The following is a 19,987-nucleotide window of genomic DNA, read 5'->3' on the forward strand; positions in this document are numbered from 1 at the left end:
TACTTTGTCAGAAATACTTCACTACTGAACTACAGCAGTCACCAGTCTGGATAGGGGCTTTAGCTTCTAGAGCAATCCAATCCTAGATAATACTTAAACAACATTACACAAGAGAGAACGCTATTGTACTGAATATCAGTACGACTGTGATGCGGCCGTAGGCATGAGGGGGCAACCAAAGTACTGAAAATATCACTGCTGTTCTGATACTCTACAACGGCACAACCTCAAGTGTGAGGTTTCTTTTATAAACCAATTCCACAAAGGGCATAGATCAAACAGATTAGGGTTCGTTTGTTTATTGACAGAAATAGCTCTGCAACTGGACGGGGACTTTAATACCATAAATAATGATTATTTGTATAGAGATAAACAGCTTAGGAACATCTTATGGAGTATGACTGGGACTATAATAGCTGTGATAAAATACACAAAAATTAAATCTAAAATAATACTGTGGTGTCTCACTACATTTTCAATGTAGCAAAATAAAGTGTGGGCTAAATGTGTCTTAGATTTTTAATTAAGGGAAAAAAAACATTCTGCTTAATTAAAGTTGAATAATTAAAGCTCAATAATGATACAGCGTTTGTCCGATTAATTCACACTTCTTTACCTCCCTCAATCACAAACAAAACTGTAATAAAAGATCTGAATCTAGTCCTGAAACCTTTTCTTTTTATCGCTTTGCCTAAAAGAGCTAACTGTCTGTAGAGTTAACTGTCATGTACTTTTTCGATTTCTATTTTCAAAATATTATAATGTAAAATAAGCAGTATTTTAAGATGAACTGCCTACTATATTATACAGTCTGTCTGCAGTGTTTTCGATGCATAGAACATATTGAGAATTGAGAGCCTTGTAATATAATGTAAACAATGTGATACAATCTGTTGTATCATTACACGCCTAGACAAATTCTACCAAATCTACTATGAAATTTTGTGATAATAGGGAATCACATAAACCATTGCATGGTCAGAGATCGTGCAGAGCATTTTTAGTAGAAAAGTAGATGCTTGTATGGAAAACAAAACCATTTGGAAACTCAACGACTACAATCCAAAATTAATCCTTATTAACTGACTTCAAACGTTTGGCCTTTTTTCCAAAAACAACAAAAAAAACCACAATATTATAGGTCAATAGTAATCTATAATTATTAATTTAAATAAATAAATGAAAAAAATCACTTGGTACTTACATATAAGATGGCCATTGATAAACATCAGGAAGGAACCAAAAATTTAATCTGAATTTAAACAGGATATACAAAAACTTTTCTATGACATTAGCTCTCAGTTCTGTGCATTACCCACACATGCCAGATATTTTAGTTTTCTTTGGTAAATAAATATCCTAACTAAGATTATCCTGTTTATGTATTCCCTCAGTTATGCAGGAGCGGGGTTAATGCATACATTAAAGTAGTGCATGTTTTTCAAAATGTTCTGTAAAGACTTCTAGCAGCAAACTGTCAGGTAACCACCAGTCTTTACTAAGCCCTGTCCTGTGGTCTTATGTATTTCTTTTTCCACTTTTTTCTTTTTAAAAATGTTTCTGACAGAGCTCAGGTAAGAACTATTAAGAAAACACAAAAAGTATGTCTATGGTTTAGGTAAAGACAATTATTATCTTTATATCTGTGATGACTAGGAAATTACCCAAAATTTGTCCATAACCACCTTCAATACAAAACCAACTGGCTCAACTGATGCTAATTTTACACCTTATATGACAATCTATTTAATAACAGTCCTCAAATCATCAGTGCCCTTCTATTAATAAATAAAAAAATGTTACATTTTTTTTAACATTTTAAAAAGGAGACTAAGCAAAATCAATACTCTGATCTTACTATGACTGGCACCAAGTTGAAATAGTAACTACACAACTGAGATGATTTAAAAAATAATAATCACATTCAATTTACTGAGTTCAGTGCAAGAAAAATACAATACAGGTAAGGCATGACTGCAAATTGGAATTCAAAATGACAATGTGCGCACATTTGCCAGTTACATGTGATTATACATATACATTACTTGTAGCGGCATTCACAGGGGCGACAAATGAAGAAAAAAAATGTTTTATTTAAACTAAAGTGAATTCAATCTCCAGAATCTTGGGTAAAAAGATTTACTGGTTAATGTTATAGAGATATACTTAAATATAAATGAGTATGTAACTATACCCATATGCACAAATGTAAATGTTTACTTAAGAGTTGTATATAAGTAAACTTTAAAAAAAAAAATGAGATAATTTATACCACAATTGACCTACTGAAACCAATGACATGATTTAAACGGGCGTTAAAAAATGTTAGCATATGAGCTAGGCACACTAGTAAGTACTCACTGAGGGAGTACACTGCAGCCCACACCAACATGGCTACAGGGAATCCAAGCATCATAGTGGGCATTTCTTTTCAATCACAGCATATCAAGCTTTAATTATCCAATTAACATTGAAGACATTATTCACTTGCAGCGTTTCAGCCAGGTAGATACAAAAATATAATCATTTGAGACCCTGGCTGACCTTAGCAATCCTGCTCCAATAATGGGAATAGTTTTTATGGTTATTTAAAACACCCTTACAAAAACCTGCAGGGGGAAAAGGTCAAGAGCAATTACCCAACTGAACTGTACCATTCCATTCATATTTTCAGTTGTGTGAATTAGGTTCTAGTTTGCGAGGTGGCGAACCGAGGAGTATTATATCAGTGTGTCTTTGTGATGGCGCATTATGTGCTGATTCTTTTCAGAGGGCCGTCTAAAACCCTTCTTGCAGTAGTCACATCTATGTGGGTAGTCCTTAGTGTGGATGGAGATTACGTGGCGCTTGAAACCCGAGGCATCTGCCGTATTATACTCACAGTACTGGCACTGGTAGACTTTGCGGCCACTGTGAGTCTTAACATGTTTCTTGAGTTCGTTCTGCTGCCTGAAGCCACGCTTGCAACGTTTGCACTTAAAAGGCAGCTCTTTTGTGTGCACAGAAAGAATATGTCGGCTCAGAGTGAAAGGGTCTGAGATCTTAAAGTCACAGTGCCGACACTGGTGTACCTTGTTGCCTCTGTGCGTTTCTGCATGTTTTTTGAGCTCTGATGGTCGGTGGAAACCTTTTTCACACACATCGCACTTGTGTGGAAAGTCCTTGGTGTGTACAGAAATTATGTGGCGCTTCAGGTCGCTTGAATTGGTGCTCTTGTGCTCACAGTGTGGACACTGGTGAGTCTTGTGTCCCTGAAAGACTTCCATGTGCCTCTGCAAGTCCTTGTCATCAGCAAATGCTAATGGGCAGTGGGCACACTTAAATGGCAGCTCGGCGCCATGCTTGCTCTTTACATGAGTCTTTAAGTTGGACGGGTCAGCACAGCGGAATTCGCAGCGTTGGCAGCCATAGGGCTTCTCACCCGTGTGCGTCCTCATGTGCTTCTTGAGCTCAGATGGGTGGCGAAAGCCCTTGGCACACTCTGCGCAAACATGTGCAAAGTTTTTGCTGTGCACAGCCAGCAAGTGCCGATTGAGCAGGCCTTGTTCAGCCGTCTCGTATTCGCAGTATTTACACTTGTGAACCTTGGGTTCCTTGTCACGCAAGATCAGCTTGTTGGGGCTGAGCGGGCTCGCCTCCCGGTAGTGCCGCGTGTACTCTGTGTACTCTGGGACTTTCTCATTCTTGACGATGAGCTTGTGGCTCTCTATGTGGTTGTGAAAGCTGACCTTCTTATTAGTAGTGAAATCACAGTCTGTGCACTGGTACTTCTTCTTAAACATGTGGTCTGGGTGGTTCTTCATGTGCCTCTTCAGAAACCCACGTGACTTGAACTTTTTGCCGCAGATGTGGCAAGGATAGACCGTCAGTGGCAGGCCGTCAGGGCCAATTATAACAGCTGCAACAGAGAGGATGATTTACTTAAGTGTGCACACTTAAATGCTGTTTCTACAGCTTGTTCACTGATACCAGCTTGTTCTGTCATACCAGTCTGGCACTGTCGTGTCTCTCCCTTCTTCTTCTTCTTGAGCCTCTGTTTGAGAGCGCGGCTTGTACTGATGCTGTCACTGATTTGCAGGTATGGAGTAGTTGCACCATGTTTACTCTCTAATTGAGACTCCAGATTGTTACCTACAGTAAAAAATAGGAGTTGCAACATTTGAAATGGTTATAAATTTGACTAATTATGCATAGAGTTGGGGCAAGAAACATTTAAGTGCACAATGTGTAGAACCAGACGCTACAAACTTAAGGGAGCCCTGGAATTATGTGGGTGCAGATGTAAATTAATAACAGAGCCATTTAAATAGGGCAAATCAAAAGTTTGATAGAGACAGCGCCCTCTGAGCAGGGCAATGATGGATGAGCAGAAAATAACATTGCACACCTGTATCTGCGGCCATACTGATGTAAAATACAAACCACCCAGATATAACATTCAAGCAGGAAAGAAACAAAGAGAAGGCAAACTACTAGGAAAAAAGATACACACAACATAAATTGTACCATGCAATCTATATGAAGGGTAAAATCTACAAAGAAGAAAAAATAGTTCTGAAATGCAGGAGGACATCATAGCCAAATAAAGACATTAAATAAGCAGGAGTAAAAAACATTGGGAGTCAATGGCTGTAAAGCCGGAAAAATTTTGAAGCTGAAGATCTGCTGTTTAAGGCCGATTCTACTACCTTCTCAAACAAAGATGCATCAGGACAGAATTTGAAACATCTCTGCTCATTATTTTAAACATGCAAATTATGTGACTAAACATGCAAAGTCTTTCAGTTCTGGTCCTGGTGATGGTTGGCTGATTGGCAAGGAATGGTTCAGAAGAATATGAAACAGTACCCGACACGAGCAGCAATGAGTACATTACTCAGAACTAAAAATATGGTACTTTTGTCTGAAACATTGCAAAGAAACTTGGCACTAGGGATGGGGGGTGTCATTTCAGTTTTGAATCACAATCCTTTATTGTGCTAGCCACATCGACTCAAAAAATGATTTATATATTTATACAGATCATAAGTTTTTAGATTAATAATATAGATTTACCAGTCGAGCAGTCAATGAATCAAGTCAACCAGCTGGTTTTCAGCTTCGTCAACCAGGACTACTCAGCCTCGGATATAACCGATTCTTTGAGGTTGTAAAAGGTGGCCATTTCTTTATACACTTTGGCATCCTGTGTGATAGGAGTAAACTGTTTGCTAAGATTGTTTAGAAATAATTATGGTGGATTCATTTACATTTACATTTAGGCATTTGGCAGACGCTCTTATCCAGAGCGACTTACATTTTTATCTCGTTACACATCTGAGCAGTTGAGGATTAAGGGCCTTGCTCAAGGGCCCCAACAGTGGCAACTTGGTGGTTGTGGGGTTTGAACTGTAGTCCAATGCCTTAACCACTGAGCTAACCCTGGCCTAGATTCATGATGCTTAGTAAAATGTAGATTTTTGTTTATTTAAAGTTAAATGTTAACCTCATTTGGATTGGCACCCTGTCCAGGGTGTACAACACCTCAATCCCTAAGTCTCTTGGAATAGACTCCAGGCCACCTGCGACTCTCAATACAGAATAAAGCGGTATAGACGATGAGTGAGTGAGTGACTGTTAACCTCCTGCATCAATTTTGTATTGTTTAAATGCTGCCCTTTTTTTAAGTGATATAATATAAGGAATGGAATACATTTAATTACTCATTTTCAATTAAGTTATGAAGCTGGTCAATAAAGCTTTAGAAAGGTCCAGAACTTTCGGGCTCTGACACGATTTTAAAAAACTATTTTAAAGGCCTTAAAATTGTAACCAAATTGAAAGGAAAAAAAAAAGGAAATGGCGAATCATAATATTAATCGAATCAGCACCTACAGTAGGTATCGTGATAATGTTGCATTTGGTGATCATTGGTAATTCCCATCCATACTGGACACCACTGAAAAAGAGGGCTTCTTCTAAAGTTTTCCTGATAAAACAAAGCATCTTGGTGTGAAAATGTGGGTGTGGACTGAATGCAAGGTCATGGTGTGCCACTCTGTCATTCAGTGTGAATTTGGTGGAATTAGGTGTTGTTCCATTTAATTAGGCACTTAATAGTTTTTAATTATGTAACCATAGTATTCCATTTGTTTATCACCAGGAAGATGACTAAACTATAGAAACACAAGTACAAACTTGAATAGTCTTCAAGGGAAAAGATAGCAAAGACATTACTAGTACGTTATACTTAATAGTTATAATAATTAGCTCATATCATAAAGATGATAGAAAATCCCTTGTTCATATGTCCCACCAGCGAGGTAAAGGCCTAAAAGTCATTGTGTGGGCAAAATACATGCATAAAGGCAGTACAGTACGCGGGGTATGGATTCTTCTCGGTCTGGACTGATGCAAAATTAATAGACTGGCACTCCCTCTGTGGCAAATTCTCTATTGGTCTCGGAGGGTTGCAAACGTTCCACCGAGAACGCTGCATTATGACCCACAGCAGGTTGACCACTAAACAAAAAAGTCTGTGGCAAATTTGCATTTATGAGGGACAAAGGAAGGACTACAGGAAACTAAAAAAGTACTGATAAGTACTGAAATTATTTAAACTGAAAAATATTTAGCTAATGAGCAAAAAAAGTTAATAAATTTTATATAGACAAGACCGTTTCAGATGACAGGCAAGTCCAGAAAAAGCACATGATACAAATGTTATAAATTAAGTTGCATTTCAATGAGGGAAATAAGTATTTCATCCCTTACCAACCAACAATAATTCTGCCTCTCACAGACTTTTTGTGCTTTTGTGATACACACATTAATTTAAGAAGGTACTCCTAACAACAATGTGGTATGTGTATAAAAGCCACCTGTCCACAAAATCTCCATCTTCCATTTAAACCTCACCACCATCGGCAAGACCAAAGAGCTGTCAAAGCAAGTCAGGAACAAGATATTAGTGATTTTTTTTTTTTTACAAATGGAATAAACACAAAATAACCATTAATGGCCCTATATGCAAGATTTCACCTCATGGAGTAAGAATAATCATGAGAAAAATGAGGGACCAGCCCAGGACTACACAGGAGAAGCTTGTGAATGATCTCAAGGCAGTTGGGAGCACAATCACCAAACAAACCATTGGTAACACAATACGCCTGCATGGATTGAAATCCGTCAGCGCAGCAAGGCTTCCCCTCCTCAAAAAGACACATGTACAGACACGTCTGAGATTTGCCAATAAACAGAAAAAGATTGGGATAAACTGCTGTGGTCAGATGAAACCAAAATTGAGCTCTTTGTCATCAACTCGACTTGCTGTTTTTGGAGGAAGAAAAATGCTGACTATGACACTAAGAACACCACAGTCCCTACAGTCAAGCACGGAGGTGGAAACATTATGCTTTGGGGCTGTTTCTCTGCTAAATGTACAGATTGACTTTGCTGCAGTTAGGGCCCAATGGAAGAAGCCATGTGTTGTAAAATTTTGGATGTGAACCTCCTGAGATGGGTTGTGGATGGGTCTTTCAGCATGTAAATGACCCCAAACATACTGCCAAAGCAACTAAGGAGTGACTCAAGAATAAACACATTAAGGTCATGGAGTGGTCTAGCCAGTCTTCAGACATTAATCCAATAGAAAATTCACAGGGAGAGCTGTAACTTCGAGTTGCCAAGCAATAGGCAAGAAACCTTGAACATTTAAAGAAAATCTGTAAAGAATAGTGAATTAAAAAAAAAATGCATCCCAAGATATGTGCAAATCTGGTAAACAACTACAAGAAACGTCTTCCCACTGCGCTTTACAGCAAGGGTTTCTCTACCAAGTACTAAATCATGTTTTGCTTGGGGATCAAATACTTATTTTCCTCATTGAAATGCAACTTAATTCATAACATTTGTATCATGTGCTTTTTCTGGATTTTTGGTTGATATTCTGTCTCAATCCTTTACCATAAACCTATGATAAAAATTATAGACCCTGCATTTCTTTATAAGTGGGCTAACTTAGAAAACCTGTAGGGGATTAAATACTTATTGCCTCCACTGTACAAGTATACATATATACTACCACTCAAAAGTTTGTGATCACTTGCAAATTTCTTTGTTTTTGTTTGGTGATTTATTTTTTTACATTCCACAACAGTACTGGGGATTTCAAAACTTATATATGACATAACGCATATGGAATAAGGTAATTATGTTACAATAACAACAACAACAGTCAGTTGTTATTTTATGAAATGGAGGTCAGCATTTCTCGAATAGTTCTTGCAAGAACAGTATTGTCAAGTGCATTTGCAAACCTATCAAGCACTATGATGAAACTTCATTGTCTTTCATGAAGAACATCCCAGGAAGTCAAGACCAAAACTTAACTCTACTGCAGAGAAGTTGAGTTAGAGAGAACTCTAATTTAGAGTTACCAGTCTCAAAATTCACCAATTAAAAGATTAGATTAGAACTGTTATAAAAGCTTTACAGATCATAATTAGCAGATACATCTCAACATTAACTGTTTAAAGGAGATTATTGCATATTTTGGACGCTTTTACATAAACGACCATGGAGTTAGAACCTTTTAAATGGTAGTGTAGCTCAATTCATACACTGTTAACAGAGGTTGCTGTGTTTATTTAACAAATAGAAACTTACATTTACATTTACATTTAGGCATTTGGCAGACGCTCTTATCCAGAGCGACTTACAAAAAAGAAATAGAAATATACACTACCGTTCAAAAGTTTGGGGTCACTTGCAAATTTCTTTGTTTTTGTTTAATGATTCATTTTCTACATTCTACAACAATACTGGGGATTTTAAAACTATAAAATAACACATATGGAATTAGGTAATTACGTAACAACAAAAAGAAACAACAGTTAGTTGTGATTTTAAGACACAGAGGTCAGCCTTTCTGTAATAGTTCTTGCAAGAACAGTATTGTCAAGTGCATTTGCAAAATCCGTCAAGCACCATAATGAAACTGGCTCTCATGAAGGCTATCCTAGGAGGGCGAGAACAAAACCTACCTTTCTACGCATTATTTCAATTGTCCCCATGCTTTGCCATTCTATTCCTTTGCCATTTTTATTACTCAAATTCTTTGCAAATTACCTTTCTTTATTAAGCACAAAAGGCTCAGGGAATATTCCACCTTTTTGTAACATACCTAGACTCACTTCTGTAGCTAATTTCATAGGAAACTCAGTTAGCTGCACCACACGAAGAACATATGGCAAAAACTGAATAGTGACAAAATCCAGCAAAGGACGACTGTCCCTCAGAATGTTCACTGAGTGACAGAGTTATATTGTAGTTTCCTAGTTAGTTGTAAATGTTCTTTTTGACAACTGAAGCATTCAAACAGTACTTAAACATTAGCTCACGCTGCCTAGATAATTACATCTACCTCACAAGCATTACTTGGCATGACTTTCAGCCGAGTTTCAAAAGCTGCAGAGTTTTTTTTTTTTTTTATTTAAGGGCAGTTGACATTGTTAATAAAGTAAACACTGTTCAGATTATACTAGCCACTTGAACATTATGATAATATCTTCCACTCATTTGCAATTCACTTCACCCACTGCTTCCCTGCATGTGTATTCGTGATTGCCTCACACATAGTATATACATATTTTTGTGTGTGGTGGAGATCACCACTGGGAAGAAAGAGATTCTTTGAAAAAGAAAAAGCTTAGGTGCACTGGTGCAACTTTGCATTACTGTAAATTAGTAGGTTGTGTAGGGAAATTACATAAAAGCAAATGTAAGAGGTTTAACATTCAAAAGAAGAAATGACAAACCATAGGCAGCTGCCCACGCAACAGGAACAAAGGTCTTAGATGGCGAATGCTCCAATTGTGCTTCTTGTATAGCAGGAGCCTCATCTTCCCCGACAATCACCTCCATGTACACTTGGTCAGTCATCTCAGAAACATCTATTCACAGAACACATGAAATGATTTAAGGGATAAACTCAACAGTGCAGAGTACATATATGTTATAGTACTGATAAAACCTGTTTGTATCATATTAGATTTTCTTCGTTATGTAACATATGATGACTAGAGATCTCTACTGCAGAAAGACTAACACTTCCCTCAAAACATCAACTGCCATGAAATGCTAATTTATCATAAATTTCTTCCCTGTGACTCAATCAGACATCCAGTCAATTTTCAGTTGGCTTTTATGTACTTATTTTTGGTCTCTGCAAGGCATAATAGAGCTAAACAACAAACAACTTTTTCAGTGAAAAAAAAAAATTTAATATCCTAGATAAAAACAAACAGATTTTGAAACAATTTTGTAAGTAAGACTGGCAAACTTTGCTCTGCATTATTCTTAGGCAAAACTGCACTAACAAGAGTGCTGCTTTACTGAACATTAGCACAGATTTAATTTCCACTTAAAAGAGCCAATTATTAAGAACACTAAACTAATAATGGGTAGCAACCATGCATTTGCTTTAAAGAACTCCCACGATCCTTCATTGTGTAAATTCTACAAGGTGTTAGAAACATTCCTTAGAGATTCTGGTCCATGTTGACATGATTACATCATGTGCTTTTTGCAGTCTCAGCCACACACTTATTCTGTACTACCACATCCCAATGTTGCCCTTCATATTCAGATCTGTCAAGTGGTGATGACTGAAGCACACTAAACTCATTCTCTTGACTGAGTTTATTATACTGCAATTAACCATTAAACTTTAAAAATAAAAATAAAAAGTAATTTGGCTTGGTAAGCAATAATAATCAGATGGGCTGAAGCATTCAAACAGTGTTTGGGTGGTATTAAGAGGTCTAATGTGTGCCAGGAAAACATTCCCCATACCATACCACCATCACTGGCAGCCTGAAATGTTTACACAAGACAGGTTGAGTCCTGGGATTCATGCTGTAAAGGCCAAATCGTCACCCTACCATCTGTTGCAGCAGACATTAAGATTCATTAGACCAGGCAACATTTTTCAACTGTCCAGTTTCAGTCAGCCTGTGCACACTGTAGCCCTCGATTCCTGCAATTGCCTTCTAGGAGTAGATGCCAATGTGCTGGTATAGCTTATCTGCTCATTCACCACAGTTGTGAAGATTTGTTATTTGAATTTTGTTAGCATTTAAACTGGTCTAGGCTTTCTTTTGCATAGTTTATTTTTCTACACAATTGTATGTAATCTCTATACAATCATTACTGTTATTTTTTAATATTCAACAAGTATGTGGGGAAAACACCCAACCAATAAATGTCACTATAATCACATTTTACGCAATTGCAATCTTTGACACGAACACTGGAGGAAGCTGTTGATTTGTATCTGCATGATGCCTTGTGCTGCTGAAACATGATCAGCTGATTAAACAATTTCAGCACTGCTGCTTCAGTAATGTGGTGTTTCATTGTTGACCAAGACCACGATTTAACATTAATATTTAAATATTTACTCACTCATATCTTCCTGTCCTTGGCTGGTATCCTTCACTGCCATGTAGACCATTTTCTCCCTTGACAGCCGACCGGTGCTTGCTGTTGCTGGATCCAACACTGCATGCCCATTGGGAAAATCACTCTCTGCAACAACCTCTGTTCCACCTACATCGTGAACAGAAAAATCAGAAATTTTTTTACCTTAAAGGCATTTCTTGTTTCTTTAAAACATTTTAATATTAGGGTAGATAAGAGAGACGAAGAGGACCAGAAAAGGGGGGGCGGGACGGGGGTGTTAGAGCAAGGGAGAGAATACTGCAACTATTTAGTACCTATAACAAATACTAATGAGAAAACTAGATTCCTAAGCGTCAATGACATTCTCACCTATTTCCACATCTTCATCCCCTTCGGCCTTAAAGATGTACACTTTGATAACCTCAGAGCCGAATTCGTCTTCCTTGGATTCATCATCCTGGCCCACCTCTGTGCTAATTTTTAACGGTGTGTCTCCAATATCCAACTTCTCCCCCACATCATCCACTGCAATGTGGAGAGAGAAAAAAAAAATTCTCATCTGCAACTAGAAATGTTAGAACTACTATATTTAAGAGTATAAAACTTGACAGCATCTTCTTATACCATTGTGTTGCTACAAGAAGTGCCATAAAACTTTCCAAGTATAAAATTTTGCCTATTAAATCATTATGGACTAACATGAGATCATGAGGTAATCTTCTGAAGTGCTTTTTTCATCTTCATCGTCATCGGGCTTAAGGGTCGCACAGGGGGGTGTGGTCTCATGTGCCTGAACTATGGCCTCTGTATCTGCGACCAATACCTCCTCTGACACCAGCTCAGGGTCCAGTGGGCTGTCCTCGTGTGTAGACATGAGATCAGTCACAAACACCTGTTCAGGTACTGTTTCTTCGATACGTTCAGCAGCCAGGACATGCTGGACAGCATCCAGAGCCTCTTCAATGGCCACCTCTGCACCCAGGATAGGTTCGGACATAATGATATCTTCTCGACCAATACCAGGCCCTTCCACTACTGCAGCCTCCAGACCATGCTCCAGCAGAATGCCCTCATCAGCATTCACATCTGATATCAGCACAGCTTCAGGTACAGATACCACAATGTGTTCACCATCTATGTGGGCCATGCCCCCCATGCCTAAGAATGTAGATTCCAAAAACAATGGCACATACACATTATACACAGTCAGGTTAAATCCGAAATGACAAAGAGAAAAGCAGAATGACCATGTGTACACACACACAAGCGCGCTCCCTGGCAACAAGTAATCACTATTCGGATTTAAATAAGCAAATAATTACTAGTCACTAACTGAATAATTATTGCAGCATTTAATGTTTGAGTTGGAAACAATTACTGAGTAGCTTCTCTTTTTTTAAACAACCATGTTAGAAAATGTATCTTCTTGTTGTTAAAAAGATGTTAGATAGAAATTATTGGCCTGCATCAAGCAAAAAAAACTATAAAGGAGATTTTCGTTCCATTATAGGACTTATAGAAATTTGAATCTGTCCAATATGTTATTAAACCTGAAAGGATGGTGCTGAACCATCAACTTTGTGAAAGAAATGTGTGGAAAACTCACATGATTGGGATTGTGGCCATAAGATAGTCAGTCACTTGTGAGGCAGATCAAAAAAAAAAAAAAAAAAGGCTTCAATTTGCTAGGGAGCATAAAGATTGGACTTTGGAGCAATGGAAAAAGGTCATGCAATCTGATAAGTGCAAATTGAACCTTTCCCCAAGCGATGACCATGTCGGGCTAAGCGGTGAAGGGCATGAAGCGATGCACCCAATATGCATACTGGCCACTGTACAAGCCTGTGGGGGGCAATCATATGATCTAGAGGTGCTTCTGGTTGTCAGGTCTATTTTTAGCAAAATTACGTGGCAAATAAAATTAAGTCAGCTGATTTATTGGATGGCCAGGTTAATCAATGGATATTTTTTTCCCTGATACAGGCATATTCCAGGATGACAATACCAAGATTCATCAGGCTCAAAAAAAAGTGTGGTTCTGGGAACATGAGGGATGAGGGAAGTTTTATATGTGAATTGGCCCCCACTGAATGACTGGAGTCATCATCAGTACACAACCTCAGCTAAAAATTAATGCAACTCCAGACAGAAACAAATGTTGTGGTGTTGTACAAGGTTGAAAACAATGCCATTCTAAACATGTACTGTAATCATGTACTGTGTGTGCATCTTTTTTGTCTAGAGAGTAAAAGAAAACGTATGCACAACATTCCTGGGGTTTGCTTCTATTTGAGATGGATGTTGAAAAATCATTTTTTTATGGCTTAGAGACAGTGCCACTGAAGAAAAGACAGGAGGCAGAGTTGGAGGTAGCAGAGATAAAAATGTTGAGGCTCTCTTTGGGAGTGACAAGGATGGATAGGATCAATAATGAGTCCATCAGAGGGACAACCCATGTTAGATGTTTTGGAGATAATGTCAGCGAGGCCAGATTGAGGTGGTTTGGACATGTTCAGAGGAGAGATGGTGAGCATATGGGTAGAAGGATGCGGAGGTTGGAATTGCCAAGCAGAAGGTCTAGAGGAAGACCAAAGAGGAGATTTATGGATGTAGTGAGAAAGGACATAAAGTTAGTTGGTGAAGAGCACAGGGTTAAATGGAGGCAGATGAAAGGGAACAGCCGAAAGACAAAGAAGAAAAAGATTTTTTTTCACAGACAAAAATGACTTCAAAAAAAAATTGTAAATCCAATATTGAGAGGACATTCATGTTCTTGATGAATCAGCAAACTAAGCTCTCTGCATAATTTATAGCCTTCTATATTAATTCTATTTTATTTTTGTAATTTCTGTAAATATTGTATTTTTTAATTCTTATATTTCTTTTATTGGATTTTTTTCACTTTAATTATACTCTCACTTGTAGAGAAATCTTTTTTATCTCAGTCGTATAACAATTTCATTGCGCATTCATACTGAGTGTGATTGTGTATTTGAAAAATTAAAATTATATTTGAAACTTCTAATCGCAACAGCGGGTAGACAGACAGATAGGTCCCATTGTAAGGACAAGATTACGGAGTATAGATTACGGACAGCTCATACTTGCCCTTACCAAAGCCTTGCATTATCATAGTGTGGGGCATTTTCAGATCCTGGGAGTGAAGCTCTAAGACCCCTCCGCCTTGATCCATTTTCTTGGATGTTTTTTTTTTTTTTTTTTACAAAGCTAAAACTCACCAAAGTGAAAAAAATAATAAAATAGAAAGAGAGAAGAAATGTACATAAGTCATAACTGCCCGTAAGTGGAAGGAGAAATGTAGAAGAAAATATAAAGTCCTGTGAAATGTATGATTCATTTAGACATACCTTCACATTTGTTGTTTTGTTATTTAATACACATAAAGGTGTCAAATATAAAACAACAGTGTGCGTGAATCATCTGGAAGGAAAACACCTGCAAGTAAATATCGTGTCATTAATAACACTCCAATAAACACTTTAAAAAATGTGCAACACACTTTAAAAAGTTCAGAATTGATCTAATCCTTCATTGATTTGTCTAGAATCAACTGAGACTTTCGTGTACGGTCACAAAATCTAACATGAAACACGCACTTTGCCGGGGAATATTCCGCAACACATATGCCCCAAGTTGTTTTAACGTTGTGGAGGGAATTTCCAAAATTACGTAATGGCACCGCCTATAATAAACACAGGAAGTCTTTCCTAGCGCCCTAATAAACCCAGGAGCGCCAACATACCATTTAAAAAGCATAATATCTACACCGTCCGTGCCCGACTTGACGTATTCTTTACTGTCGCTGTATGTCTATCAAATTTCATGTTTATTTTCATTTCCCACCACCACCTCCCTCCCCCGCGCGCGCGCGTTCCCTCCTCTGCCCGTGTCTACCCATAGCCCTTTGCTGCCGCTGAAATCATGGCCATTGCACGCTATGCTGCTCGTACATGCGCAGCTTCGCCTGTTACGTCAAATCTTAAAATTTTAACATTTAGTTTTTTTAAGCGACAATATTACACGCTAACAGAAACTTCGACGCAAACATAGAAAGGAGTTCGACTTAAACGTACTGAATACAGGATACATCAGACTAACTACTTGTTTATGTTAGCAATTTCTAGATATAGATCTGCCGCAGGCGCGTCCGCCATCTTGATTTCCGCCATTTTAGTTAATGCTAGTTAGCATTAGTGGCATTATCCGACGCGAATGGAAAAAACCTATAACTTACGCAGACACGTTGTTACATGCATCTAGTTCGTGAAGCCGAACTCTTCGTATTCGTCCAAGTTTTGGAATTCGTGTATGCGACGAATATCTCACTCCGTCAACAGATCGGTCTGTTAGCACAGGTAGCTAGCTGGCTAAGCAAGGCCCTTTGCCGAGCTTTTGTTTGTTACGTTGTCCGACGAGGCCCAAACAGGCCGCGGCTCAAGTTTTGGTAACATCCGGTGTCGATAGCGACGCTTTTACCTGATCCGCTGATTCGTCTTTGGTGTGCCAACGCCCTTCTTATTGTACCGAATACATTATCATCCAGTTTTGCCTTTATTTTCCAGCCGTAGCGCATCTGCGGCCTGTACATCCAGAATCCCCGAGCAAGCTTTCGCAGGCCCGGGCCAATCAGGCTGCGCGCCGCCAACAGGGGCGGGAGGGGGCAGACAATGCGCGCGAGGCCTCGCTCACCGCCGAGCCCGGGCCATTTACGTCACCCATAGAGAAACATAGCCGAAGCTATTATGTTATTAACTCGATTTAAGCTTGTGTTATAAACAAAACTGTATGATAAGGCACTAAACAAGTAACCAATTATGACAAATACTGCACTCATATGTCGTACCTTACTATTGGTATTGTTTTTACAACGGAAGTGTGCGGTTTGTAAATGAGGCCTTTAGGGCAGTTATTTAGGGGTCCTTTTGTGTGAATTTTGGTAAGACTAAATAAATTATTTAGTAGGTCTGGCCAATAGATTATGAAGAGAATAAAAACACATGCCAGGATGTAGAAAATGTATCAATAATCCTTACAAATTGCTGTCTATAAGGTATATTGGACCATGGGGCCTACATCTGAGCTAAATTAACAGTGTGACTGAGTGACTAAACCTTTCCCCTTCCCTTACTATTAGAATGAGCCCTTCCAAAACAATTAAACGATTTTAAAGTCCAACATCATGACTAAGACCTAATTATTGTAATACATTTACATACAGTGAATTACAACATACGGTTTAGATTTCACTACAGACCCCAAAATTGTTATAAATAGTAAACTATAGTAACATAGAGAGTTCTTAGGAACAGCATCAAGAGGTACACATAGGAGAAAACCTGACTATCACTGCTGACATTATTGAAAAATAACTACTGTGATTCAGTGTTTACAGTTGCAGTTTGATAATCACAAATGGAGAAAAGTAATTTCTCCACAATGAAAATGAACGCGCATATTTTTTTATACAAGTTTTATATTATGTGCATAAAGGCGTCATCAAGTTCCTGAAACCAATTACTCTTACTTGTAATTACAAATAAATTACTTCACATGAGCCTACAAATGCTGCCATGTTTAAAATAAGAAAATTGTAGTGGGTCAGATTCATTTTTGGAAGGCCAAATTGTAGTTAAACAATGACTACCATTTATAACCAGCCTGATACTGAATGTTAATTTTTTTTTTGGCTTCCAAAAACTTAGAGTATTCACTAAACATTTAAAGAGACTGTTGGGATAGTGGAAAAAGGGAAAAGAAGACAGAATTTGGGAGACTGTTGAAGCAGAACCCAATGACTTTGATTTATTATAGTTTTTTTTTTTTTTTTACTTTTGAGAAAATGGAAGACTGCATAGACTTTTTTTCTGCCTTGAAAATGTCAGATAAAATTCCACTGAAACAGCCCATACACATAATTCCCTTATTTCTGGAAGAACAAAGAAAATATTCAATTCTTCTGAATAGCAATCCTAAAACTTACTTCCCAAATTAAATTTTTAAAACAACATATACATATGCTCTAAGTATTTTTTACACTACAACACAATTATTTTTCCAGGAACCTCTCCAGTCATCATAAAAATAAAGCAGCATTGCATTTAAAAAAAAAAATCAATTTTAAAGTCTAATGAAACAAACAATGTAATCCCAATAGGTTTCCATTAGCGGTTCTCCGGCTATTATGGCAGTGGGGGTGAAAAGGAGTCATGCTGGAGTTCCAGGATTGCTGTGTTTTTGTGCCTTTCTTTTTCTGTCTTAGTGTGTCCAGCATCCCTGTGATGTTTATAAAGGCAGCGGGTGTTTTCTGGATGTTTTCTAGGAGCGTGTTTGGGAAAATGACAAAAGCTTTAGTAACAGCCATCTTTCCAGGATTCGTCTGTTATTGGACCACAGGTTTTTGCCATTCCCAGAGACCTGCTGTAAGAAGAAGCAATAAGGACAGGGAATTAATTTTACAAACTAAGAGTTGATCTTGAGTTAGAAAAAAAATGACTGAATGATTTATGGCTAAAGCTGCATAATGTCTAAAGTATTTCAGTCACAAGGGCTAAGTGAAATTACACAGTTATTAGTACTACAGTATGTCTGAAACTGGGCAAGGAATTGCTCTACCTTTTTTATAACAATTTCAAACCTTGATTAAAAGCAGTTGATGTTAATTTAATGGTATATTGGGAGCATGCTTCTATATCGTAGAAAACAGAACTATAAAAAATAAAAGTGACAACCAAATTTTAGTATGTACTTAAATTTTTTTGCCTTTAATTAAAAAAAAAAAAAAAAAAAAAGGGAAAAACATGACCAGGTTTGCTGAATAGTACACAGAATAGGAGTTAAGTATTACCTTCTTGGAGGCTGGGCAAGCCTGCTTTTTGAGGAAGCTGGAGCAGTAGGTGTTATGCTTCTGCTCACTGTTTGTTTTGGCCCTGTAGTAACAGTTCTGCTTCCATTGGCCGGCCCTGGTGACTGCACCCTCCGTGCTCCTGCAGTGCGTCCCTGAGCCCCAGCAGTCGTTCTTGCAGACTGTCGTGCTGTAGCCATGCTGCCCACAGGGCTTAGAGCTTTTACAGGAGCCCGCAACAAGAGTGGTGACTGGCCAGTGCCCCTTAATCGGGTGGTGGACACACCTTCAGGAGCAAGTGACAGTCAGCAGTTATAGGAAGCTCATATGGTTATGGCTCATGTGGCAGAAATTTTTTCAAATGCTTATTTTTTTATACACACATAAATATAGACATACACAGACACACTCAAGGAAAGAAACTGGGAACTGTGGAAAGAAACTTGATATGAATGGCAATCCATAAGTTTATCTCCATACGAATCACACAAATATATCACTCATTCACTCAATTATTGTGCACCTGATCATTCAGAATATTCACCAGTAGAGGGCGACGCATTACCTACAAATACATTTACCATACAAAATATTCATATGCAAATTCAATATTTATCATCAGCCATTATGAACAGTCTAAAAATGTCTTTTAAAAAAATAACATTTTCAAAAATATCAATATATAAAATGAAATTGTCTTAATGCTGGTTTATGCAGTTTTTCTGTCCTAAAGCTTGTTCGCATTGCAATAGAAAAGGGGTTTGTGAGGAGCTCCCCTGACATTGTGTCATGCGTGTTTATCTTTGCGTGTATCTTTGAGGTGAATGCTGATGGGTGAGAATGTGTCCACTTGCATAAACAGAACCACTACAAGACACGGTCACATTCTTCTGTGGCTTTTACGGAGATATCTTTTAACTAACCGCCATTCTGACATCTAATAGGACTATAGGATTATAAAAAAGCGCAAAGCATCCGAAAGTGGTAATGTGCAGAGAGATTATGCATACTGTTATGCATTAACATAACAAAATGTATTTGTTTAGTTATATATAGCATAGATGGATGATGATAAAGCTGGGTTTTATTTGAGTAGAGGACAGCATAATACTCAACTTTTAACCATGAAAAAATTAAATAAATAAATAAAATCACCTCAACTTTACAATTAACAATTCCTACTCTGATTTCCTCCAACTTTAACTGCTGTCAAATCAACATGGCTGCACACAGCATGTACTGGATCTTAGATTTATCTTTAAATGATGCTGTATATACAAGTTCATGGGTTTAAGGTCCGATATATTTTTTTAAATATAGTACAACTTAAGGTCACTGACCTGTGTAAGAAAAAAAATTCCAAATCATGTGAATGACCAAAACCTTTTATAAACAAAAAAAAAATATATATAATAAAATTTTTGTCTTAACCTAATCAGGGGTTTGTTTGAAGAAGTGAAGGAAAGCGATGTCAATCATCCACATGCCCTATAACAGGGTTAGTGGATGAGGGTGAAGGTGAGGCAGCAGGGATGCTGGGTACCGACCTGTGGGGGACTGGGGAAGGCGGGACATGCGGCTGCCTGAACTGTGTAGATTAGCCTCCATGCTGCGGCTGTTTCTCACTGCCTCCAGTGAGCGCAGACTGGTGCGTGGGGCCAAGTTAGGCATGCTGTGTCTTAA

At 38.0% G+C, this 19,987-nt stretch overlaps 1 protein-coding gene across 4 annotated transcripts; it reads right to left on the reverse strand.

The window, feature by feature from the left end:
* Window positions 1-1,912: 1,912 nt before the first annotated feature.
* znf711 (zinc finger protein 711) lies at window positions 1,913-17,797 on the reverse strand. Of its 4 annotated transcripts, none has more exons than XM_053506265.1 (9): window positions 15,940-17,797; window positions 14,811-14,898; window positions 14,557-14,670; window positions 12,142-12,600; window positions 11,812-11,967; window positions 11,446-11,589; window positions 9,798-9,932; window positions 3,988-4,131; window positions 1,913-3,898 (listed from the first exon to the last, which is right to left on the reverse strand). In XM_053506265.1, exons 3-9 carry the CDS (start codon window positions 14,633-14,635, stop codon window positions 2,721-2,723), a joined length of 2,295 nt encoding a protein of 764 aa, XP_053362240.1. In that variant the 5' UTR covers window positions 14,636-14,670; window positions 14,811-14,898; window positions 15,940-17,797; the 3' UTR covers window positions 1,913-2,720. The 4 variants fall into 4 exon arrangements, with proteins under 4 accessions (XP_053362240.1, XP_053362242.1, XP_053362239.1 ...); XM_053506267.1 differs by having other exon boundaries at window positions 15,698-17,797; XM_053506264.1 differs by having other exon boundaries at window positions 15,206-17,797.
* Window positions 17,798-19,987: the final 2,190 nt, after the last annotated feature.

Source organism: Clarias gariepinus, chromosome 10, assembly GCF_024256425.1.
Source record: "Clarias gariepinus isolate MV-2021 ecotype Netherlands chromosome 10, CGAR_prim_01v2, whole genome shotgun sequence".
Classification (NCBI taxonomy): domain Eukaryota; kingdom Metazoa; phylum Chordata; class Actinopteri; order Siluriformes; family Clariidae; genus Clarias; species Clarias gariepinus.

Excerpts from the sequence above, each read along its gene's own strand:
- znf711 (XM_053506265.1), bottom strand. The coding sequence starts at position 14,635 with ATGGATCAAGGCGGAGGGGTCTTAGAGCTTCACTCCCAGGATCTGAAA. Across the intron at positions 12,601-14,556 it reads TATGATAATGCAAGGCTTTG|GCATGGGGGGCATGGCCCAC; the intron begins GTAAGGGCAAGT and ends CTACATTCTTAG. Across the intron at positions 3,899-3,987 it reads GACACGACAGTGCCAGACTG|CTGTTATAATTGGCCCTGAC; the intron begins GTATGACAGAAC and ends TCTCTGTTGCAG.